This window comes from Balaenoptera ricei, chromosome 6 (assembly GCF_028023285.1).
Source record: "Balaenoptera ricei isolate mBalRic1 chromosome 6, mBalRic1.hap2, whole genome shotgun sequence".
NCBI classification, from domain to species: Eukaryota; Metazoa; Chordata; class Mammalia; order Artiodactyla; family Balaenopteridae; genus Balaenoptera; species Balaenoptera ricei.
Genome location: NC_082644.1, coordinates 95524364 through 95546169, shown reverse-complemented (window position 1 = coordinate 95546169; position 21806 = coordinate 95524364). Strand labels below are relative to the sequence as shown.

The window sequence follows — 21806 nt, the reverse complement described above, 5'->3', positions numbered from 1 at the left end:
TCATTAATTGTAATGAAAGAAACTCTTTAAAAGATTTATTGTATCCTGTGATCAGAACTATATTTTTGGAAAAGGAAAACAAGAATTTATCTTAGTATGTTGGAAACCCAGAAGTTTTTTTTTCCTCTTATCTTTCTCCTTTTTTGATTTCTCAATTTAAAAACTGTTTACCTTTTATGGTTTTAAAAGTCTTTTTTTTACAACATTAGAAATATTATGTTATTCAAAATTATATTTTTCTGGAAAGCAACTTGGAAATACGTATCAAAAATCCTATTATGTATTTGAACTCATTAACTCCACTTCTAGGATTCTGGCCTCAGGAAATAAGTATTAATGTGGGCAAGAACTGGTATACAAAAGTTTCACTTTATAATAGTAAAAAATTGAGAAAAGTTCAACTGTAAAAAAAACAAAAAAATCCCGGAGCCTTTGTTAAATAAATGATACAACAACTATATAACCATTTTTAATAAAATGAGACATGCTCATAATATAACACGAAGTGAAAAAAGGGATACAAAACTTCCTTTTCTACCAGATTTTAAATTCTCTTTATTGACTAGTATATAAGCAGCACCCAGAATAGCCCCTAGTACATTACCAGTAGGTACTCTATAAATATTTGTTGAATGACTAAAAGGTTATGATAAACCTAAAGAAAAAATTTTGACAGGTCGTTAGGTTGCTGAAAAACTCAAAGCCAATTTTAAAACACTGTATTTTATCATGTATATATTTTTCCATTATAAGAGAAATGCATACTTAATATAGACACTTTATCATATCATAAAGTTTATCAACTTTATCAAAGTTTCTATCATATCATAGAAACTTTACCATTATATGATAAACTGGGGAGAGGTGTTTGGAATCACTCATATTTTCAATATCCCAAAGCAATCGTTATTAAAAACATTTTGAGATATTAACTTTCTTTCTCTTTCTTATGCACATTTTTACACACATTTTTAAATGGTTCTGTGATGGTCTAGTAGTTTTACTCAGCTTTTCCACTTATTATACACATTATCACATTATAAACTCAATAAAAAACATGGTTTAGGGAATTCCTTGGTGGTCCAGTGGTTAGGACTTGGCGCTTTCACTACCATGGGCCCGGGTTCAATCCCTGGTTGGGAAACTAAGATCCTACAAGCCACACGGCGTGGCCAAAAAAAATTTAAAAAGTTAAAAAAAATAAAATAAAAAAACAGGGTTTAAGAGGTGAATAGTCTGTTGATTATTATTTCCAACCTTTATTGTTAGGCAGTAGATTGTTTACAATTAGTCACTACTATAAGTAATGCTGTATTTAGAATTATCTCCAGTAGTTTACCATCATCAGAATCAAAAGGCTTTAGGGGAAAAAAAAAAAAAAAGGCCCAGGGACAAAATTAATGTCAGTTGAGGCAATTATAGCACATAGTGATTAAAAACTTTGAAGTCAGACAGATCTGAGTCTGAACTCCAGCTCTGCCACATTCGAGTTTTCTAAATTTGGACAACCTACTTAGCTCTCTAAACTTTGGTTTCCTTTTCTGTAAAATGAAGATAATAGTAGTAGGTCTCCTTACAGGGGAGGACCAAATATAACACTTCACATAAAGCACTGCCCTCAGTACCTGGTACCCAGCAAGTGTCTCAATCAGAGTTACTAAAATCATCATCGTGATCAAATGTTGCCACTTGGTATAATTTTCTCCGTTATTCTTTATATGTCTTCTTATTTCTCTTTTATTTTAATTGCTCTGCATATATATATGTTTTTATTTTAAGTTGCTTCATATCTTTCTTAGCAGTAGGGGTCAATTATAAATACATAAAAAATGAACAAAAAATCTGAAGCCTTCCTGAGTTAGTCACATAGCACATAAATAATAGCAATGGTTAGTGACAGGGTCAGACCTGTACTCATTTGTTAACATGAATTAACTCATTCAATTTTTACTATAAAAAATTTCCTCTTACTGTTAAAACGTGACAAAAGCAAATCCAGGAGTCATAATGTACGTTTAATTACAAATTTTCAAAATAACTATCTGTATGGTTTTATAATTCTTTTTAGATGACAATTGCCTGAGAACTTAAAACTACGTTACACAGTGCTAATCAATGCCTTTCTACATCAAATATTTAATTCCCTTTCAAAAACATTTTAAAGGCACAGTGGTTGGAGTAACTTAAGTGTTCAGCAGTAAGAGAATAGCATTTGATGGAATAGTGGTCATCATGATAATGAGTAATTATGAAGATTATCAAAGTAATACAAAAAATGTATAGATAGAATATGAAGTGAAAATAGCAGAACAAATAGCTATGTATACCAGGATTGTTATACTATAGAAATATAAGCCTGTGAAAAAACACTGGGAGGGAATATAAAAATAAGTTATTAGGTTATAGTGGTGGTGCCGTTTTCTTAACTCAATTTTTCAAATTTTCTGAGTATGTTATGGTTTGAAATATAGATACAAAGGTAAAGTGAGTCCTCAATTATTCTGTTATCTAATATTTTGCAGATTTTAATAGCACAGAATAGAAAAACACTTTTGAGGACAGTTAGGTCTCATTCCCTAACATCTCTATTTTAAGGGGTTTATATATAGTAACGATGACTGCTAATATTCATCAAGAACTTGCAATGTGTCAAGCACTATCTTAGGTACACTACACGTTATTAATCAGTCTAACCCTCACAGTTCTAGGGGTTTGGCACTATTATTACCTCAATTTCACAAATGGACAAACTGAGGCACAGAGTGGTTATATACCCTGCCTCAGGTCACACAGCTAGTCAGGCCAGGATTTAAATCCAGGCAGTCAGGCTGCAGATGCACTGCCCCTAACCACTACACAGACTGTTTCTTAATTCAAAATATGTAATGGTCAAATTACTTAACTGCTCCGTGCCTCAGTTTCCCCATCTGAAACATGAAGATAATAATAGTACTTCCTTTACAAACTTATTATGAGGATTAAATGAGCACAATACATGAAAAGTACTTAGAACAGTGCCTGACACATATTAAGGGTTTTGTAAGTGCTTGCTTTATATTATGTGACTTTTAGTTTTTTTGTGGGCTACATATATTTTTGAAATTAAAGAGCAACTATATGCATATGCAAAAATTTACTGTCTGTCTCAGATAATATACTTGGTCTTATTACCTTGCCTAGGAATAACATGAAATCCCCCACTGTGTTGATGGCAGCTACTCGCAAAGCATTCTCCACGAGAATGACAAAGGCATCCTTCGCTGAGGTGCAGAAGTTGGTGCTGTTGATAGCCGTGGCTGTGTATGCATTCTGGACAAAAGCAAAAACAATTTTTCATCAGTAAATGTAATCTTTAAGATTTAAACCAAACATAGTTAAAGCATAGCTTGTAAAAATATTTCACAGTTAAACCCATGGCTTTGGTGAGGTACAGATTTAGATTAAGCACAAGGAAATATGAGACATTAAAAAAAAACCTGATATGATAATGAGAGCTTCTCATTTGGCCTAGTTTAGGTCCTTTAAAAACACTGATATTTACTAAAACACACATAAACCTTTCCAATATCCATTAACTTCTTCCATATATTAGCAAATCAAACCATAATTTAAACTTTCCTAGATATCTTGGGTTCATTACCATGCATATCAGTGATGCATTATTACCACTTCAGTGATGCTTTAAAAGCTACACACACACACACACACACACACACACACACACACACACACACACATAAAGGCATCAGACTGCTGTGCTGCTTTAACTGGAACACCTCCTCCTTGGTACTTTCTTCTATGCTGTCTTACCTCATAGTTCTTGCAATAGATTGCTGTTTGTTGCCGATCTTATACCCCTCCCTCCTGGGGCAGGATCCTAAATCCCCTTTAAGAAAACAGACCTTCACCATTCTCTTGGAGTCTGAGTGAGACTGACACTACCTCCAGCTCTTGGGGTGGGCCTTGGTTGATGTAAGCCAATCAACATGTTCTACCTACAACGACTGATTCAGGGATTGGTACATAAACTAATCAGAGCCTATGAAAGTAAAAGATGTTCCCTGGGGCTTCCAGGGGAAAAAAAAGATGTTTCCTTTCTCTTCCATAGGTGCTCCTGACAGAGCAGCTCTCTCATTTTTCTGGACACCAAGGTGTGAGGGTACGAATTTGCCATAGCTGTTTTGCCAACATAATGGGAGTCAGAACAGAGAGAGAAACAGGTACTCGCATTGGGTGACAATGTTTGCATGATTAGGAACTAGCCAGATTCTGGACTTCTTAGTTATTGAAGCTAATAAATAGCTAAGAATCTCTCCCTTCTCCTCTCTCCCCCACCCCCTTCTCACTCTTGCTCTTTTTTAGGCCAGACTGAGTTGGCTTTCTGTCCCTTGTAGTACTGAGTTCCCAGCTGACATACTTTTATTAAGTCATACCTGCTTCTGCTGCCCCATGTTTTCTTTGACCACTCTGACTTTTTTCCTTCTTTTTTACATTGCATTCTAGAACAGCATTGGCATTTTCTGGGAAATGTGAATAAGTAACATAACATGAAATATGCCTGAGTCTTAGAAGGGAACGTATATGGACTTTGTAACTAAAACTTACAGTTCTAACTAAGAGGGAGGGAACCCAGCCCCACCCAACAAGAGTCAAGAGGATTAAAGTTTTACTGAGCTCTGCCCACCAGAGCAATAGTCAGTTCTACCCACCACCAGTCCCTCCCATCAGGAAACTTACACAAGCCTCTTAAATAGCCTCATCCACCAGACGGCAGACAGCAGAAGCAAGAAGAACTACAATCCTGCGGCCTGTGGAACAAAAACCACATTCACAGAAAGACAGACAAGATGAAAAGGCAGAGGGCTATGTACCAGATGAAGGAACAAGATAAAACTCCAGAAAAACAACTAAATGAAATGGAGATAGGCAACCTTCCAGAAAAACAGTTTAAAATAATGATAGTAAAGATGATCCACGACCTCGGAAAAAGAACGGAGGCAAAGATCGAGAAGATGCAAGAAATGTTTAACAAAGACCTAGAAGAATTAAAGAACAAACAAACAGAGATGAACAATACAATAACTGAAACGAAAACTACACTAAAAGGAATCAATAGCAGAATAACTGAGGCAGAAGAACGGATAAGTGACCTGGAAGACAGAATGGTGGAATTCACTGCTGCGGAACAGAATAAAGAAAAAAGAATGAAAAGAAATGAAGACAGCCTAAGAGACCTCTGGAACAACATTAAACGCAACAACATTCTCATTATAGGGGTCCCAGAAGGAGAAGAGAGAGAGAAAGGACCAGAGAAAATATTTGAAGAGATTATAGTCAAAAACTTCCCTAACATGGGAAAGGAAATAGCCACCCAAGTCCAGGAAGTGCAGCGAGTCCCAGACAGGATAAACCCAAGGAGAAACACACCAAGACACACAGTAATCAAATTGGCAAAAATTAAAGACAAAGAAAAATTATTAAAAGCAGCAAGGGAAAAACGACAAATAAAATACAAGGGAACTCCCATAAGGTTAACAGCTGATTTCTCAGCAGAAACTCTACAAGCCTGAAGGGAGTGGTATGATATAATTAAAGTGATGAAAGGGAAGAACCTACAACCAAGATTACTCTACCCAGCAAGGATCTCATTCAGATTCAAAGGAGAAATCAAAAGCTTTACAGACAAGAAAAAGCTAAAAGAATTCAGCACCACCAAACCAGTTCTACAACAAATGCTAAAGGAACTTCTCTAAGTGGGAAACACAAGAGAAGAAAAGGACCTACGAAAACAATTAAGAAAATGGTAATAGGAAAATACATATCGATAATTACCCTAAATGTGAATCGATCAAATGCTCCAACCAAAAGACACAGGCTTGCTGAATGGATACAAAAACAAGACCCATATATATGCTGTCTACAAGAGACCCACTTCAGACCTAGGGACACATACACACTGAAAGTGAGGGGATGGAAAAAAATATTCCATGCAAATGGAAATCAAAAGAAAGCTGGAGTAGCAATACTCATATCAGATAAAATAGACTTCAAAATAAAGAATGTGGAGCTTCCCTGGTGGCGCAGTGGTTGAGAGTCTGCCTGCCAGTGCGGGGGACACGGGTTTGAGCCCTGGTCTGGGAAGATCCCACATGCCGCGGAGCAACTAAGCCCGTGAGCCACAATTGCTAAGCCTGCGCATCTGGAGCCTGCGCTCAGCAACAAGAGAGGCTGCGATGGTGGGAGGCCCGCGCACTGCGATGAAGAGTGGTCCCCACTTACCGCAACTAGAGAGAGCCCTCGCACAGAAACGAAGACTCAACACAGTCATAAATAAATAAATAAATAAATAAATAAAAGAACGTGAATTTCTTAAAAAAATAAATAAATAAAGAATGTTACAAGAGACAAGGAAGGACACTACATAATGATCAAGGGATCAATCCAAGAAGAAGATATAACAATTATAAATATATATGCACCCAACATAGGAGCACCTCAATACATAAGGCAACTGCTAACAGCTATAAAAGAGGAAATCGACAGTAACACAATAATAGAGGGGGACTTTAACACCTCACTTACACCAATGGACAGATCATCCAAAATGAAAATAAATAAGGAAACAGAAGCTTTAAATGACACAATAGACCAGATAGATTTAATTGATATATATAGGACATTCCATCCGAAAACAGCAGATTACACTTTCTTCTTAAGTGCGCACGGAACATTCTCCAGGATAGATCACATCTTGGGTCACAAATCAAGCCTCAGTAAATTAAAAAAAATTGAAATCATATCAAGCATCTTTTCTGACCACAATGCTATGAGATTAGAAATCAATTACAGGGAAAAAAACGTAAAAAACACAAACACATGGAAGCTAAACAATACGTTACTAAATAACCAAGAGATCACTGAAGAAATCAAAGAGGAAATCAAAAAATACCTAGAGACAAATGACAATGAAAACACGACGATCCAAAACCTATGGGATGCAGCAAAAGCAGTTCTAAGAGGGAAGTTTATAGCTATACAAGCCTACCTCAAGAAACAAGAAAAATCTCAAATAAGCAATCTAACCTTACACCTAAAGGAACTAGAGAAAGAAGAACAAACAAAACCCAAAGTTAGCAGAAGGAAAGAAATCATAAAGATCAGAGCAGAAATAAATGAAATAGAAACGAAAACAATAGCAAAGATCAATAAAACTAAAAGCTGGTTCTTTGAGAAGATAAACAAAATTGATAAATCATTAGCCAGACTCATCAAGAAAAAGAGGGAGAGGACTCAAATCAATAAAATTAGAAATGAAAATGGAGAAGTTATAACAGACATGGCAGAAATACAAAGCATCCTTAGAGACTACTATAAGCAACACTGTGCCAACAAAATGGACAACCTGGAAGAAATGGACAAATTCTTAAAAAGGTATAACCTTCCAAGACTGAACCAGGAAGAAATAGAAAATATGAACAGACCAATCACAAGTAATGAAATTGAAACTGTGATTAAAAATCTTCCAACAAACAAAAGTCCAGGACCAGATGGCTTCACAGGTGAATTCTACCAAACATTTAGAGAAGAGCTAACACCCATCCTTCTCAAACTCTTCCAAAAAATTGCAGAGGAAGGAACACTCCCAAACTCATTCTATGAGGCCACCATCACCCTGCTACCAAAACCAGACAAAGATACTACAAAAAAAAAAAAAAGAAAATTACAGACCAATATCACTGATGAATATAGAAGCAAAAATCCTCAACAAAATACTAGCAAACAGAATCCAACAACACATTAAAAAGATCATACACCATGATCAAGTGGGATTTATTCCAGAGATGCAAGCATTCTTAAATATATGCAAATCAATCAATGTGATACACCATATTAACAAATTGAAAAAGAAAAACCACATGATCATCTCAGTAGATGCAGAAAAATCTTTTGACAAAATTCAACACCCATTTATGATAAAAACTCTCCAGAAAGTGGGCATAGAGGGAACCTACCTCAACATAATAAAGGCCATATACGACAAACCCACAGCAAACATCATTCTCAATGGTGAAAAACTGAAAGCATTTCCTCTAAGATCAGGAACAAGACAAGGATGTCCACTTTCACCACTATTATTCAACATAGTTTTGGAAGTCCTAGCCATGGCAATCAGAGAAGAAAAAGAAATAAAAGGAATACAAATTGGAAATGAACAAGTAAAACTGTCACTGTTTGCAGATGACATGATACTATACATAGAGAATCCTAAAGATGCCACAAGAAAACTACTAGAGCTAATCAATGAATTTGGTAAAGTTGCAGGATACAAAATTAATGCACAGAAATCTCTTGCATTCCTATACACTAATGAGGAAAAATCTGAAAGAGAAATTAAGGAAACACTCCCATTTACCATTGCAACAAAAAGAAAAAAATACCTAGGAATAAACCTACCTAGGGAAACAAAAGACCTGTATGCAGAAACTATAAGACACTGATGAAAGAAATTAAAGATGATACCAACAGATGGAGAGATATACCATGTTCTTGGATTGGAAGAATCAATATTGTGAAAATGACTATACTACCCAAAGCAATCTACAGATTCAATGTAATCCCTATCAAATTACCAATGGCATTTTTTACGGAACTAGAACAAAAAATCTTAAAATTCGTATGGAGACACAAAAGACTCCGAATAGCCAAAGCAGTCTTGAGGGAAAAAAAAGAAGCTGGAGGAATCAGACTCCCTGACTTCAGACTATACTACAAAGCTACAGTAATCAAGACAATATGGTACTGGCACAAAAACAGAAACACAGATCAATGGAACAAGATAGAAAGCCCAGAGATAAACCCACGCACCTATGGTCAACTAATCTATGAGAAAGGAGGCAAGGATATAGAATGGAGAAAAGACAGTCTCTTCAATAAGTGGTGCTGGGAAAACTGGACAGCTACATGTAAAAGAATGAAATTAGAACACTCCCTAACACCATACACAAAAATAAACTCAAAATGGATTTGAGACCTAAATGTAAGACCGGACACTATAAAACTCTTAGAGGTAAACATAGAAAGAACACTCTTTGACATAAATCACAGTAAGATCTTTTTTGATCCACCTCTTAGAGTAATGGAAATAAAAAGAAAAATAAACAAATGGGACCTAATGAAACTTAAAAGCTTTTGCACAGCAAAGGAAACCATAAACAAGACCAGAAGACAACCCTCAGAATGGGAGAAAATATTTGCAAACAAATCAACGGACAAAGGATTAATCTCCAAAATATATAAACAGCTCATGCAGCTCAATATTAAAGAAACAACCCAATCCAAAATGGGCAGATGACCTAAATAGACATTTCTCCAAAGAAGACATACAGATGGCCAAGAAGCACATGAAAAGCTGCTCAACATCACTAATTACTAGAGAAATGCAAATCAAAACTACAATGAGGTATCACCTCACATCAGTTAGAATGGGCATCATCAGAAAATCTACAAACAACAAATGCTGGAGAGGGTGTGGAGAAAAGGGAACCCTCTTGCACTGTTGGTGGGAATGTAAATTGATACAGCCACTATGCAGAACAGTACGGAGGTTCCTTAGAAAACTAAAAATAGAATTACCATATGATCCAGCAATCCCACTACTGGGCATATACCCAGAGAAAACCATAATTCAAAAAGACACGTGCACCCCAATGTTCATTGCAGCACTATTTACAATAGCCAGGTAATGGAAGCAACCTAAATGCCCACCGACAGACGAATGCATAAAGGAGTTGTGGTACATATATACAATGGAATATTACTCAGCCATAAAAAGGAACGAAATTGAGTCATTTGTTGAGACGTGGATGGATCTAGAGACTGTCATACAGAGTGAAGTAAGTCAGAAAGAGAAAAACAAATATCAGATATTAACGCATGTATGTGGAACCTAGAAAAATGGTACAGATGAACCGGTTTGCAGGGCAGAAGTTGAGACACAGATGTAGAGAACAAATGTATGGACACCAAGGGGGGAAAGCCACGGTGGGGTGGGGATGGTGGTGTGCTGAATTGGGCAATTGGGATTGACGTGTATACACTGATGTGTATAAACTTGATGACTAATAAGAACCTGCTGTATAAAAAAATAAATTAAATAAAATTCAAAAATTCAAAAATACCCCAAAAAACTAATACTAAACTTTGTTTGGGTTATTTGTATGGAAAGATGTTAATATAAATGTTTCAGACATTACATGAGATTCCTAAAAATCTTATATGTTCTGGTATAATGTTATAAGTCATAATTCTAGTTATTACTTTAAAATGTATACCTCAGAAATAACTAAATTTCCTTGTCAATTGCATTATTATGAACTTTCATCAAATCTTTAACCGTGGTCATTTTTAAGTCTTTTGTCATTTACAGACAGTTCTGGGTGTACTTTGATGCTTTTGCAAAAATGTTCCTATAAAAGGGTTTCATCTTCAAGGAATTCATGGAAAAGACTCTGACAAGTACAGGTTTCTGATAACTGTATTGCTGAACTGAATGAATTAGCATTTTCAGAAATCTAATGGAAAACTGATGAATTCATAAAAGTGCTAACAAAAGATCAAGATGAAAAAAAAATGTATTACATTGGACTGAGTGAACTGATGAGGGTGATTATAATTTTGGTGACTTTCTGTTTGAATAAAAAAAAATGTGAAAAAAAATACAGTGATGTATATATTTATGTATACACATTTAATGATTTATGGATTTGGCATTTTTCATCATTCTAATAATAATTTCCTTCTGACAAAAAAAACCCAAAAACTTACGGTCCTGAGGAATTTTTGGCTTTGTGCTGACTTAAGAAATTGTTGGTGAGTCCAAAATATGGAAGTTGCTGAAACACTGCAGGACACGAAGGGCTTACTTTACACTGTGTTGTCTGAAAAGTTTTAAATATTGAGCCCAGGAGAGATGGTCTTTAATTTATGAATGTTCCAACTGTACGCTTGTTAGTTACTAAGAACCTGGTATGAAGATGAGGTTTGAGTTATCAAAAATTTAATTTGCCATTATATGCTTAATTTTATTGGTTAAAAATGCAGAACTTGGGGCTTCCCTGGTGGCGCAGTGGTTGAGAATCTGCCTGCCAATGCAGGGGACACGGGTTTGAACCCTGGTCTGGGAAGATCCCACATGCCGCGGAGCAACTGGGCCCGTGCGCCACAGCTACTGAGCCTGCGCGTCTGGAGCCTGTGCTCCGCAACAAGAGAGGCCGCGATAGTGAGAGGCTTGCGCACTGCGATGAAGAGTGGCCCCACTTGCCGCAACTAGAGAAAGCCCTCGCACAGAAACGAAGACCCAACACAGCCATAAATAAATAAATTAATTTAAAAAAAAAAAAAAAATGCAGAACTTTTCAGGGCCAAGGAGAGAGTACTGTACTGAGTAGGTCACTACTTGTGGTTCATAAACTTTTTTCAGTAATGGAGCAGCAAGAAATTATGTTGCTCTTTGAGAAATATAGTATGATTGTGATATATGAAATTCCATCATACAAATTGGCATAACATCACAATATACTACTATATCACGTTTGCAGGTCTTCTTATCTTGAAAGCTAATATATACAACATTTTAAGGAAATCATACTATTAAATTGTCCTGGTAGCATTCATTTGCTGCTTGCTCACTTATACTGTCATCTGCCAGTGCTTTCTATCAGTTAAAAGACAGCAGGCACCTAACTGCAGTGCTTCACATTTTTTCATCTTCTACAAAGCTTCTTTTGAAACATTCTGCCAAAGGCCTCATGACATCGAAATAAACTATACTTCTAATCTTGTATAACAGTAACTCGGCTGAAAAATGATAAAGAACTTCCCAAGCCTGATCTATTCTCAAAGAACCCAGATTAGTTCCCAGTTCTCACCAGTTCCCTATGTACTCACGAAAAAACCCTATTTAACAATTTATTCTAGAGCAGACGTTTTCAAACTACCACCTGTGGGCTAAATCTGTACTTCTGTACATAAGTTTTATTGGAAAACAGCCATGTTCATTTGTTTACAAACTGTTTTGGCTGTTTTCATGTTATGATGGCAGAACTGAGCAATTGTGGCAGGGACTATATGGCCCACAACGCCAAAAATATTCACTATCTGGTCCTTTGCAGAAAAACTTTGCTGACCCCAGCTCTAGAGTAACGCCAAGAATCAATACCAACCTCACTTACAGGCTATGGAACCCACCTTCTCATCCCTTTCGAAATACAAACCACATTTGCTCATTTCCAGTCTATTAGTACCTTTTTCCACAACTTCCAGACTTGTAGCATTTTTTACTATAATTCTTCAGTTCAACAATTGACAAACGTCCTTGGTGATCTGAGATACAATTTCCCTAAAGAGAAAAACCTTATTTCCCCTATTCTAAGATATGATCCAGGGGCTAATAAGCCAGTTATTTAATAAAAGGTTTTCAGAGGGAAATACCCTACCATATTAACTATATATATTATTAATGCTGATATAAAAAAGCATCACTATAATGTCTAGAATCAAGGATATTGGATGACCCATTTAAATCAACTAGATGTTGTCTTAAATCCCACCCCCGTCAGTGAGGACCAACAACTCTTAACTATGTTGTTCTCCCCTTTCCAGTTTGAACATAACTTTCCTTGAAAGAAGAGACAGAAGCAAGAGAGGATCCACACACCTCCAATCTCTCTTCTCTGTTATCATCAGACCAGCTGAGTCTAGGAGCAGACCCAACACTTCCAAACTAAACTACAAAAGTTTTTTTTTTGCTCTCATTAATTTTCAGAAGCTTCAGTTCATTTGACAATTATTATTCTTCCTCTGCTGCTTCTTTCTTCTCTTCCCCACCCAGCTCCACCCATTCCATCTACTTTTAGAGCAAAAGGCTATTTGTAGACATGAAAGGAGGCAGCAATGATTTCTTTTCTCCACTCCTCAGTTCCAGGGTTGGATATGCTCATAGAAATTTAGCCTTCTTGGCAATATTCCTACAGATCTATGCAACTCCTTTATATTCAACCTAACTGAAAAAAGTAGGTGGATATTTTATAAACGTTTTCCCTCTCTCAAGGCAGGAAGATGACATGCATGTGATACACAAAGGTCAAGATGACCTCTTCAGGAAGAACAATGTGCTAAAGATCATAGCAGGCCATTGAAATTTCCCTCTGCTTCTATACCTCTTAGTCTAAAGGATTCATGCTAAGGTTCTCAAGAGATTCTCAGTCCTTTGTAGCTTTGCCTAATAACTGTTCTCTGAGCTTTCTGCAGACCACTTAGTTAAGATTTTTAGAGCCCACCCACCTGCTTCCCAGACAGCCTTCCTGATCTTGAGCTAAACTGCCCACAGACAGGCATGATGATTAACATTTAGCCTGTGCACAACATCTGCTCAGGTAGGACACAGGCTTAGAGACTATTCAATTCTCAGAAGCAAGATAAAAGATGATCACCATCCAGGAATCTTTTTAAAAGGATGCCTGTTAGTCCAAGTGGTCCCTGGTGTGTGCATTTTTGTGAAAAAGTACTGGTCATGTGGAAGAAAATATGTTAGGGCAGAGGATCGCCGGACAGGTAACGCAGGCCTGCCTGGCCACCGGTCAGACAACAGCTTCTACATTTTTACACATTCTTTCTTTTGTTCACTGAAGGACCTAGAAATTCTCTTAAAGTTTAAAATCTTTACATAATAACTCACTTAATAGGGGCAAGCTAGACAGCAATGGTAGGAAAAGGGGAACAGTTATGTACAACTTTGTGGATCATTATACATTAAATAAGGGAAATGGTAAGTAAAATGATCCTTTTCTTATTTTGAGTGAGGGATGGAGGGGGCACAAAGTCCAATCTATACCATATATTTCACTCAGTTTGGTTGCAAATATTTTTTTAAGGGGCATAAGAATTAAAAATATGTTGCAAATCTTAATTTAAATAGACTGTCTTTAAAACCATCACTTATCTTAGTTTACAGCATGAAACATGAAAGTTTGAGATGTTTGCATATTCTCTATAATAAACTATACTTTAGTTTTCTTTTCTTTAAGTTTCACAAAAATGTATATACAGTTGACCCTTGATCAACGCAGGGGCTGGGGTGCCAACTCCCCCTCACAGTCGAAGATCCACATATAACTTTATAGTCTATGTTTTCTGTGGTTCCAGCATCCGTGGATTCAACCAACAGTGGATTGTGTAGTACTGTAGTATTTATTTTTAAAAATTTGCGTATAAGTGGACCCGCACAATTTGTTTTTCATTCTATGTTGATTTTACTATATTAGCATATTAAACGACACACCTACCCATGCCAGAACTGTACATTAAGAACCAAAACAGGATAAAAAGGGGGTGGCACCCCACTCCCTCGAAAAAGCCCTGCCCCTTGCCTGGTAGACTAATGCATGTGCCTCCTCATCATTAGCCTCACTCCTCCTCCCTTTAAAATTAAATCCCTCTCGCCAGGTGGGCGAGAAGTTCATCTGTGATGGACCCACACAATTTAAAACTATGTTGTTCAAGGGTCAACTGTAGGAAGCTGTGCATTGTCATGGTTAAGATCTAGGTAAACTTAGATTAGAAACTTCTTCCACCTCTAGGTCATGTGATCTACCACAAGGTACCAGGCTCAATTTTCTCATGTATAACAGAGGAAATGTGCCTTCCTTACAGAGTTGTGTAGAGAAAGTGATAATATATATGAATCGCTTTGTATACTATCAAGGATTAAAGTAGGTGCTCAAAAAATAACTCCCACTCATATTATGTAGAGAAAAGCTTTATAATCTTAAGAGCTTATCAGCCAGAGAGCAGATACCCTCCAGTGTTAAATGTACTATCTTCAAGTGGAGTCAAAGTAAATCAAGGCCTGAGTAATCCAATGCCCAAATGTAACAGATTCTAGTTGTAACAATCTTTCTACCTAAAGTGAATTCTATAGGTTAGATTAGATGTACCATCACTTTCCTGTCACATTAAGATAAGCACCTGCAGAAACAAAGAGCAGTTCACAGTTCACTCTGTTTATCTGCAAAACTCTAGCACCTATGCTGTAAATAGTTAATAGCTTATTTTAAAAATCTAAAGCTCTTTTTTTGAAGCCAGCTGTATTTTCCACATTGTTTAGCATTGAAGCATGGTTTGGGATTATGGAATTTCATAGTGTGCTGCACAATGACTCTGGTCTACCCTGCCTCCACGTAAACACCCCTCTCTATTATCCTCTACATCCTCTAAGGCAGTGGCAACAAACTGGTGGCCTATGGGCAACTGACATTGTGGGGCCCAAAGACAACACAGTGTTTGCTTTGGCTCACTCAGAGTTATTCTTTTTTTTATTAGTTGTCAACATTTTAATAGCAGGAGATAAAATGCAAACATCCAGAATTCTGGCTTCTCTTAGAAAACTGGAAGAGTTACAAACTGTCTATAAATTCTCACATGGCAAACAGTATCCCAGAGCTAAGTAGTGATGGCCCTCTTTGGATGGAAAATGAGCTCTCCAGTTGACCACTCTCTACTGCTCCCTATTGCTTTAGACCCTGGCTGCTGCACTCACTTACAGAAGTGATGTAACGGACTTCAACCGGCCCTGCAGGGGTTTGTGTTGTCCAGTCCTGCTCCAGGCTTTTGACTGTGGGTTGCAAGCTGACATCAGGAGTTGACAGCAGAAGAAAGGATACGAGGAAAATGATGCAAAGGGACATTAACTAACTCATTGTTAACCATTTCCAGAGAGTACTACACAAAACAGAACTCCAACTGAGAGACTCTGCATGTGAAGTGTGAGCCACAGTGCATGGCACATGGTAAGGGCTCAGTAAGTGTCAGCTGGCATTATAATTAGTATTATGTTTTCACTGTACTCTATTGAATACTCTAAAGATAACCTCAGAGAATAAACAGGTGACTTGACAAGAAATCTCTGAAAAATAAGAATGAGAGATTTGCATCACAGGATACTTGAGATATATAATGAAGTATAATTAAATATTCCAGCACTGTACACCTGTAACATATAATATTGCACATCAACTATACTTCAAAAAATTTTTAAAATTAAAAACAAACAGTGCCAGTAGAAGAATAGATCAGAAATGAAAGCCCAAAGACAGACTCAAGTATGATATGTAAGAGTTTAATACACGATCAAATTGACATTTCACAGCAGAAGAAAGGATAGATTAATCACTAACTGGTCCTGGGACAACTGATTAAATCCCAGATAAACTAAAATGGGTTTTTTTTTTTTTCCCCTTTTAAAAAGGGGGAGGGGCTTCCCTGGTGGCACAGTGGTTGAGAATCTGCCTGCTAATGCAGGGGACACAGGTTCGCGCCCTGGTCTGGGAAGATCCCACATGCCGCGGAGCAACTAGACCCGTGAGCCACAACTACTGAGCCTGCGCGTCTGGAGCCTGTGCTCGGCAACAAGAGAGGCCATGATAGTGAGAGGCCCGCGCACTGCGGTGAAGAGTGGCCCCCGCTTGCCGCAACTAGAGAAAGCCTTAGCACAGAAACGAAGACCCAACATAGCAATCAATCAATCAATCAATCAATAAAACTTAAAAAAAAAAAAAGATAAAAAGGGGGAATCTCTAAAGGACTATAAGAAAAAATGCTAGAATAATTATTTAATCTTGAGGTGGGGAAAACTTTTCTAAGTATAAAAGCCAAGTAAGAAACCATGAAAGAAAAGTTAAACAGAACTGACAAGAGAAAATAAAAAATTTAACTGCTGCACATTATAAAAATGTAAAAGAAATTAACTGTGGACAGTACTATAGAATAAGATTCACCACTCACTGAACACATGCTTAGAGCACTGTAGACTCTCTTCATCCTCATGGTAACAGGCACTACAGATACTCTTTTGTTTTTTAAATTTGTTTAATTAATTAAATTTATTTTGGGGGCTGCGTTGGGTCTTTGTTGCTGCGCATGGGCTTTCTGTAGTTGCGGTAAGTGGGGGCTACTCTTCGTTGCGGTGTGCGGGCTTCTCACTGCGGTGGCTTCTCCTGCTGCGGAGCACGGGCTCTAGGCGCGCAGGCTTAAGTAGTTGCAGTATGCGGGCTCAGTAGTTGTGGCTCGTGGGCTCTAGAACACAGGCTCAGTAGTTGTGGTGCATGGGCTTAGTTGCTCCGTGGCCTGTGGGATCTTCCCAGACCAGGGCTCAAACCCGTGTCCTCTGCATTGGCAGGCGGATTCTTAACCACTGCGCCACCACGGAAGTCCCACTACAGATACTCTTATTAGCCCCATTTTACATATGAGGTTTGGAGCTTATCAGACATTAATTGAAGTGAAATACTGCAAACTTTTTCTCAAAGCTAATGATAAGTATTTTAATGAAAGTGGTAGGTAGTTAGACATGAGCGGCTCCTCGCCCTGTCCTGGACGGGGTCATCTTTCCCTCTCCGACCTGGAAACGGGTGATCAGAACATGCCCAGAGATCTTCCCCTTTTGCAGTCAAGGACCGCTAGGATTCCAGCCTTATCGAGACCAAACAAGACGAACCCGCCAGCACAGGTTGACGCAGGCCCACCAAGACCTAAAAGGTGCCTCAGAGTAAAACCCGGGGTTCATTATGCCGTATTTATAATAAATTAGCATTGCGGTTTTTGCCCAAGTTCCCCCGGGGTTTCGCTTGGGTGCTTGTGGGTAAGCGCCTGCGCACAAAGAGAAAAGTCATATAACCTAAAGCTGTCAATCACCTCGGCAGTCAAATGACGCAAGACACAAGGAGGGACTTTCCACCACTCCGAAAAACCAGCCCTACGCCCGTTGGGGGCTGCTTCTGGTTTCCGGACGGCCTGCTCCCCTTCTCTCTCTTGGGAGTATATTCTCGCTTTGCTTAATAAAACTTCTGCTGCTTAAAACTGCTCTATGTCTCTCGACTGAGTTCTCTCCTTCCGGAGGTCAGGGACAGAGGAATTGCCGTTTGGCCGGTAACAAAAGTGTTATGTTAGCATGGTGAGATCATGGGTGATGTTTTGTTCTTGTCTTGGTTTTCCAAAATCTTCAGTATCTTACATTACATTTATTTTTTAGAGAAAATAGATTCATTTGTAGAACTACCTTTTGAATTTTCTTTGTCATAGCTCTGTTATCTTAGAGTAAAAACATAGGGAGTTCTTTATAAAAAAATAAAATGCGGTGGAGGGAGAGCAATAACAACACTTACTAGGTGTCTGCCAAGAGTTAGACACTGGAAGAGCTGATTTATCTGCATTCTATTTCATCCTAACCTGAAGCCTGTGAGGACAGGTATATTTTTCTCCACTTACTGAAGAAGAAAACTGAGACTCAGAGCTTTCACTGAGCTTGCCAAACAGTTACACTGCTGGGGATTGAAACACGTCTTCAACATCTGGGCTGTCTTTATTGGGCCTCCCCCCAGTTATCCACTGTACCTTCTCCAACAAGGCTATAAAAGTGTGGGCTTAATCCTATGTGTATGGGAAAAGGAACTTCATTTGCAGAAAGCAATGATAAATAAAATACAGGAGACAAAACGAAAGGTGTGAGTCGACTCCATCATCTTGATGCCAGCTATGGCTTCATCTCTAGCAGAGCACTGAGCTTACAACTGCCGAATGTGTGTGACAGCACTAAAAATGTCCCTTCTTGCACTAGTAGATCATACTCTTATAGCCTACTGTTTTCTCAAAGTTTAGAAAAGCCTCTGGAGCTCATTTATTCAGTACCACCATGACCCCTATCATCTTAAACACTTCAAACAGATGGGTGCCCACCCAGCTCTGAAACATTTCACAGGAACAAGGGTTAAAAAAATTCCACTGGTAACTGGTACTTATGCCTAACCTGTCACGGCAGGAAGTATTCTAATGTCTTCAATATGTTGACCTCATTTCAAATAAAATTCCTATGAAAACAAGAGACATGAAGCTCCAGTGGTAACCAGTTCCCATATCGCAACGCTTCATATTCCCAAAGAGAACTACCAGGTATGAGTTCAGAATCACTCTCCCTAAACCTTTGCTCCCATATTTGATTTACTACTATTTTGATGCCTCCTTTGAATCTTCAGACATCATGCCTACCTAATGAGGATGCAAAATGGACAAAACCTGTAAAAGAAAGACCAACTTGTAGTTTGGATATACATCTCAGGACTGTTGGGACTAAACTGCTGACTAATGTTTAGCTTGGAATGAGCTGAAAACGTTGGATGTTTGCACCTGGTTACTGACCATCTTGACATGATGTGATTTGTTTTCTTCCTGTAGTATAACTGCACATATCCTTTTTGAGATTCTTAGAGTTTTATATCACCGTCTCAGTCTTTTTTAGTCCAAATATTCATTGATTAACTAATCATTCATTCAGAAAACATTTAAAGACCACCTACTGTATACTAGGCACTGTGATAGTTTCTGGAGAGACAAAAAATAAGATCTTGCCTTTAAGGATGTAAAAGTCTAAAGGATGAGATGAAGAAGTGAACAGACAACTCCCATATAGTGTTCTTAGTGTTTTCACAGAGGTATGAACTGATGTTGTGGAAAGTCAGAGGAGGGGCTGGGGTAATGAGGGAACGTTCCTTAGAGGTGATGCTCAGGCAGAATCAGTAAGGATCAGTAGGAGTTAGTCAAGCATTGGAAGGAAGTTATTCCCGGCACATTTTGGAAACTGCGAGAGCAAAAGGTGCCTGTGGGAACTGAAAACAGAGAGCTGAGGTTAGCACATCTCTCTGAGAATAAGCTATTTAGTGACAGATACAAAATGTAATGATGATTATCTTTAGTGCATCCATCAACTTTTTTGATGAAGATGACTTGATCCCAAACCAAATTTTAAAGGATATAATTTTTCAGAATGTTGTGGTTGTTACTAATTATTTTAATAATAACCTTCCAAATGCTTTACATCCATAGAGTATGATGAGCTACAAGAATGTATTTTGCTAATGACATGTCATACCTACTTTATCATATTAACCATAAAACTCCAATAAAGCAAACTCCAGGCAAGCTCAACACCATCACCACAGGACTCTTACCCTTTGACTACCCGTGAGTGAATGGAAAGTGCAATGCTACCCTGCAATCACTTAAAGGTAAATGGTGAGAAAGTCAATTTTTATCTTTGGTCTATTAGATGAGGGCATCAGTACATTAGAATTGATTTTCAGTGACTGGAGAAAAGTGGTTAAAAAAAAAAAACAAACAACCCAGATGAACAGAGTACTTCACAGCGAGAGTCCTACATGCTCAGATACAGAAAGACCCACTCCACTAAGAACTGTTACCCCATAAGTATCAATCCCTCCATTTGACCTTAGAAATAGCACTTCCTTTGATAATATTTTCCAGGCCAGTATCATAGTCTTCAGGAGTTAGACAAAAAATTAAAACAAAAACAAAAACAAAAAAAACCCCACGGCATACAGAGCATGCTAGTTTTGAACAATAGTAGACAGTTGCAAAAAGGAGCAAGTGTCACAACAGCTTTTCACTAAAGCTTTCAAAAACCATTAAAAAAATTAAAGAACTATGGCTAGAGTAGACAGATTCTCAGAGAAAATCAAAGATGAAAGGATGTGAATTAAGGGATAAGAGATAAATGTCTTTCCTGAAAGATGGTCCCTAATGATATTTTATCAATGTACTACAATTAATTAATAATAAGCCTTGGTAAGAACACATATTACGTTTAAAAACAAGAATATGATTGAAACAATTATACTTGATCAAGGCACAATGTATAACACCATGAGAAAAACAAAACATCTTTCACTTAAGCTCAATAACTTTATCTTGGAAGAAGAAACAATGAACCTATCTTTGAAAGTGAATGTTAAATGTATTTTTAAAACATTTTACCTTGGGGCCGGGTGGGGGATGAATTGAGAGATTGGGATTGGCATATATACACTAATATGTATAAAATAGATAACTAATAAGAACCTGCTGTATAGCACAGGGAACTCCGCTGTACAGTAGAAATTAACACAACACTGTAAAACAACTATACCCCAATTAAAAAAAAAAAGAAACATAGAAAGGATATGACAATTAAAAACAAACAAACAAAAAAATAAAAAACCAAAAAAACCATTTTACCTGATTTAAATAATTTAGGCACTTTTCAAGACACCAAAGGCAACAAATGCAAGATTTCAGCACACATCGAGCACAAGCATTTTCCTGGAAAGAATGAAAAATGGAAATAATTAAAGACCAAAGAATCAAACCATATCATACAGAATATTCTAAGTTTTAGAAAAATAAAAATTAAGAAAAATCACAACCTATGCTTCAAAGCCTCCACACTCACCCTTTTTTTCCTCAAAATGTAATGGCTGAATTATTTTTAATCAGTTCAATTCAACATTTACTTAGTACCTATTGCATACAAGATATAAGGTATATAAGACCAATAAGGAACTTATAATCTAGTAGGAGAAAAAAAAAAGCGCTAAACATAACCACAATTACAATCAGAATATGATATAGATACTAGTGCTATGAGAGTGGAGAAGAGAGAGAGAAGACATCACTTGGGAGGTGAGAGGACTCAGGGGAGGCTTCTAGGAAGAGGGGGCATTTGAGCTAAGCTATGTAGAAATGCATGGTATTTCTGCAGTCACGGACAGGAAGGAGGTTCCAAGGAAGAAAGCATGTTGAGTCCACACAGAGGAAGAGAAGCACAGGACATATGGGGAAACTACAGAGTGCAAGAGTGGGAGACAAAGGGGAAGAATTAGATTCTACTAGGCAAGGACTTTGAAAAAAACATTTGCACTTGG

The 21806-nt window shown here is 37.6% G+C and overlaps 1 protein-coding gene across 3 annotated transcripts in view; it reads right to left on the bottom strand.

Moving 5' to 3' along the window:
- Positions 1–21806, bottom strand: part of SLC44A1 (solute carrier family 44 member 1) — a 209555-nt gene that overhangs the window by 65561 nt on the left and 122188 nt on the right. For all 3 annotated transcript variants that reach the window (XM_059925223.1, XM_059925222.1, XM_059925220.1), the window contains exons 12-13: positions 21121–21204; positions 3172–3309 (exon numbers count right to left, since the gene is read on the bottom strand). In XM_059925223.1, the coding sequence (XP_059781206.1) occupies positions 3172–3309; positions 21121–21204 (222 nt within the window). The remainder of the gene's footprint in view (positions 1–3171; positions 3310–21120; positions 21205–21806) is intronic.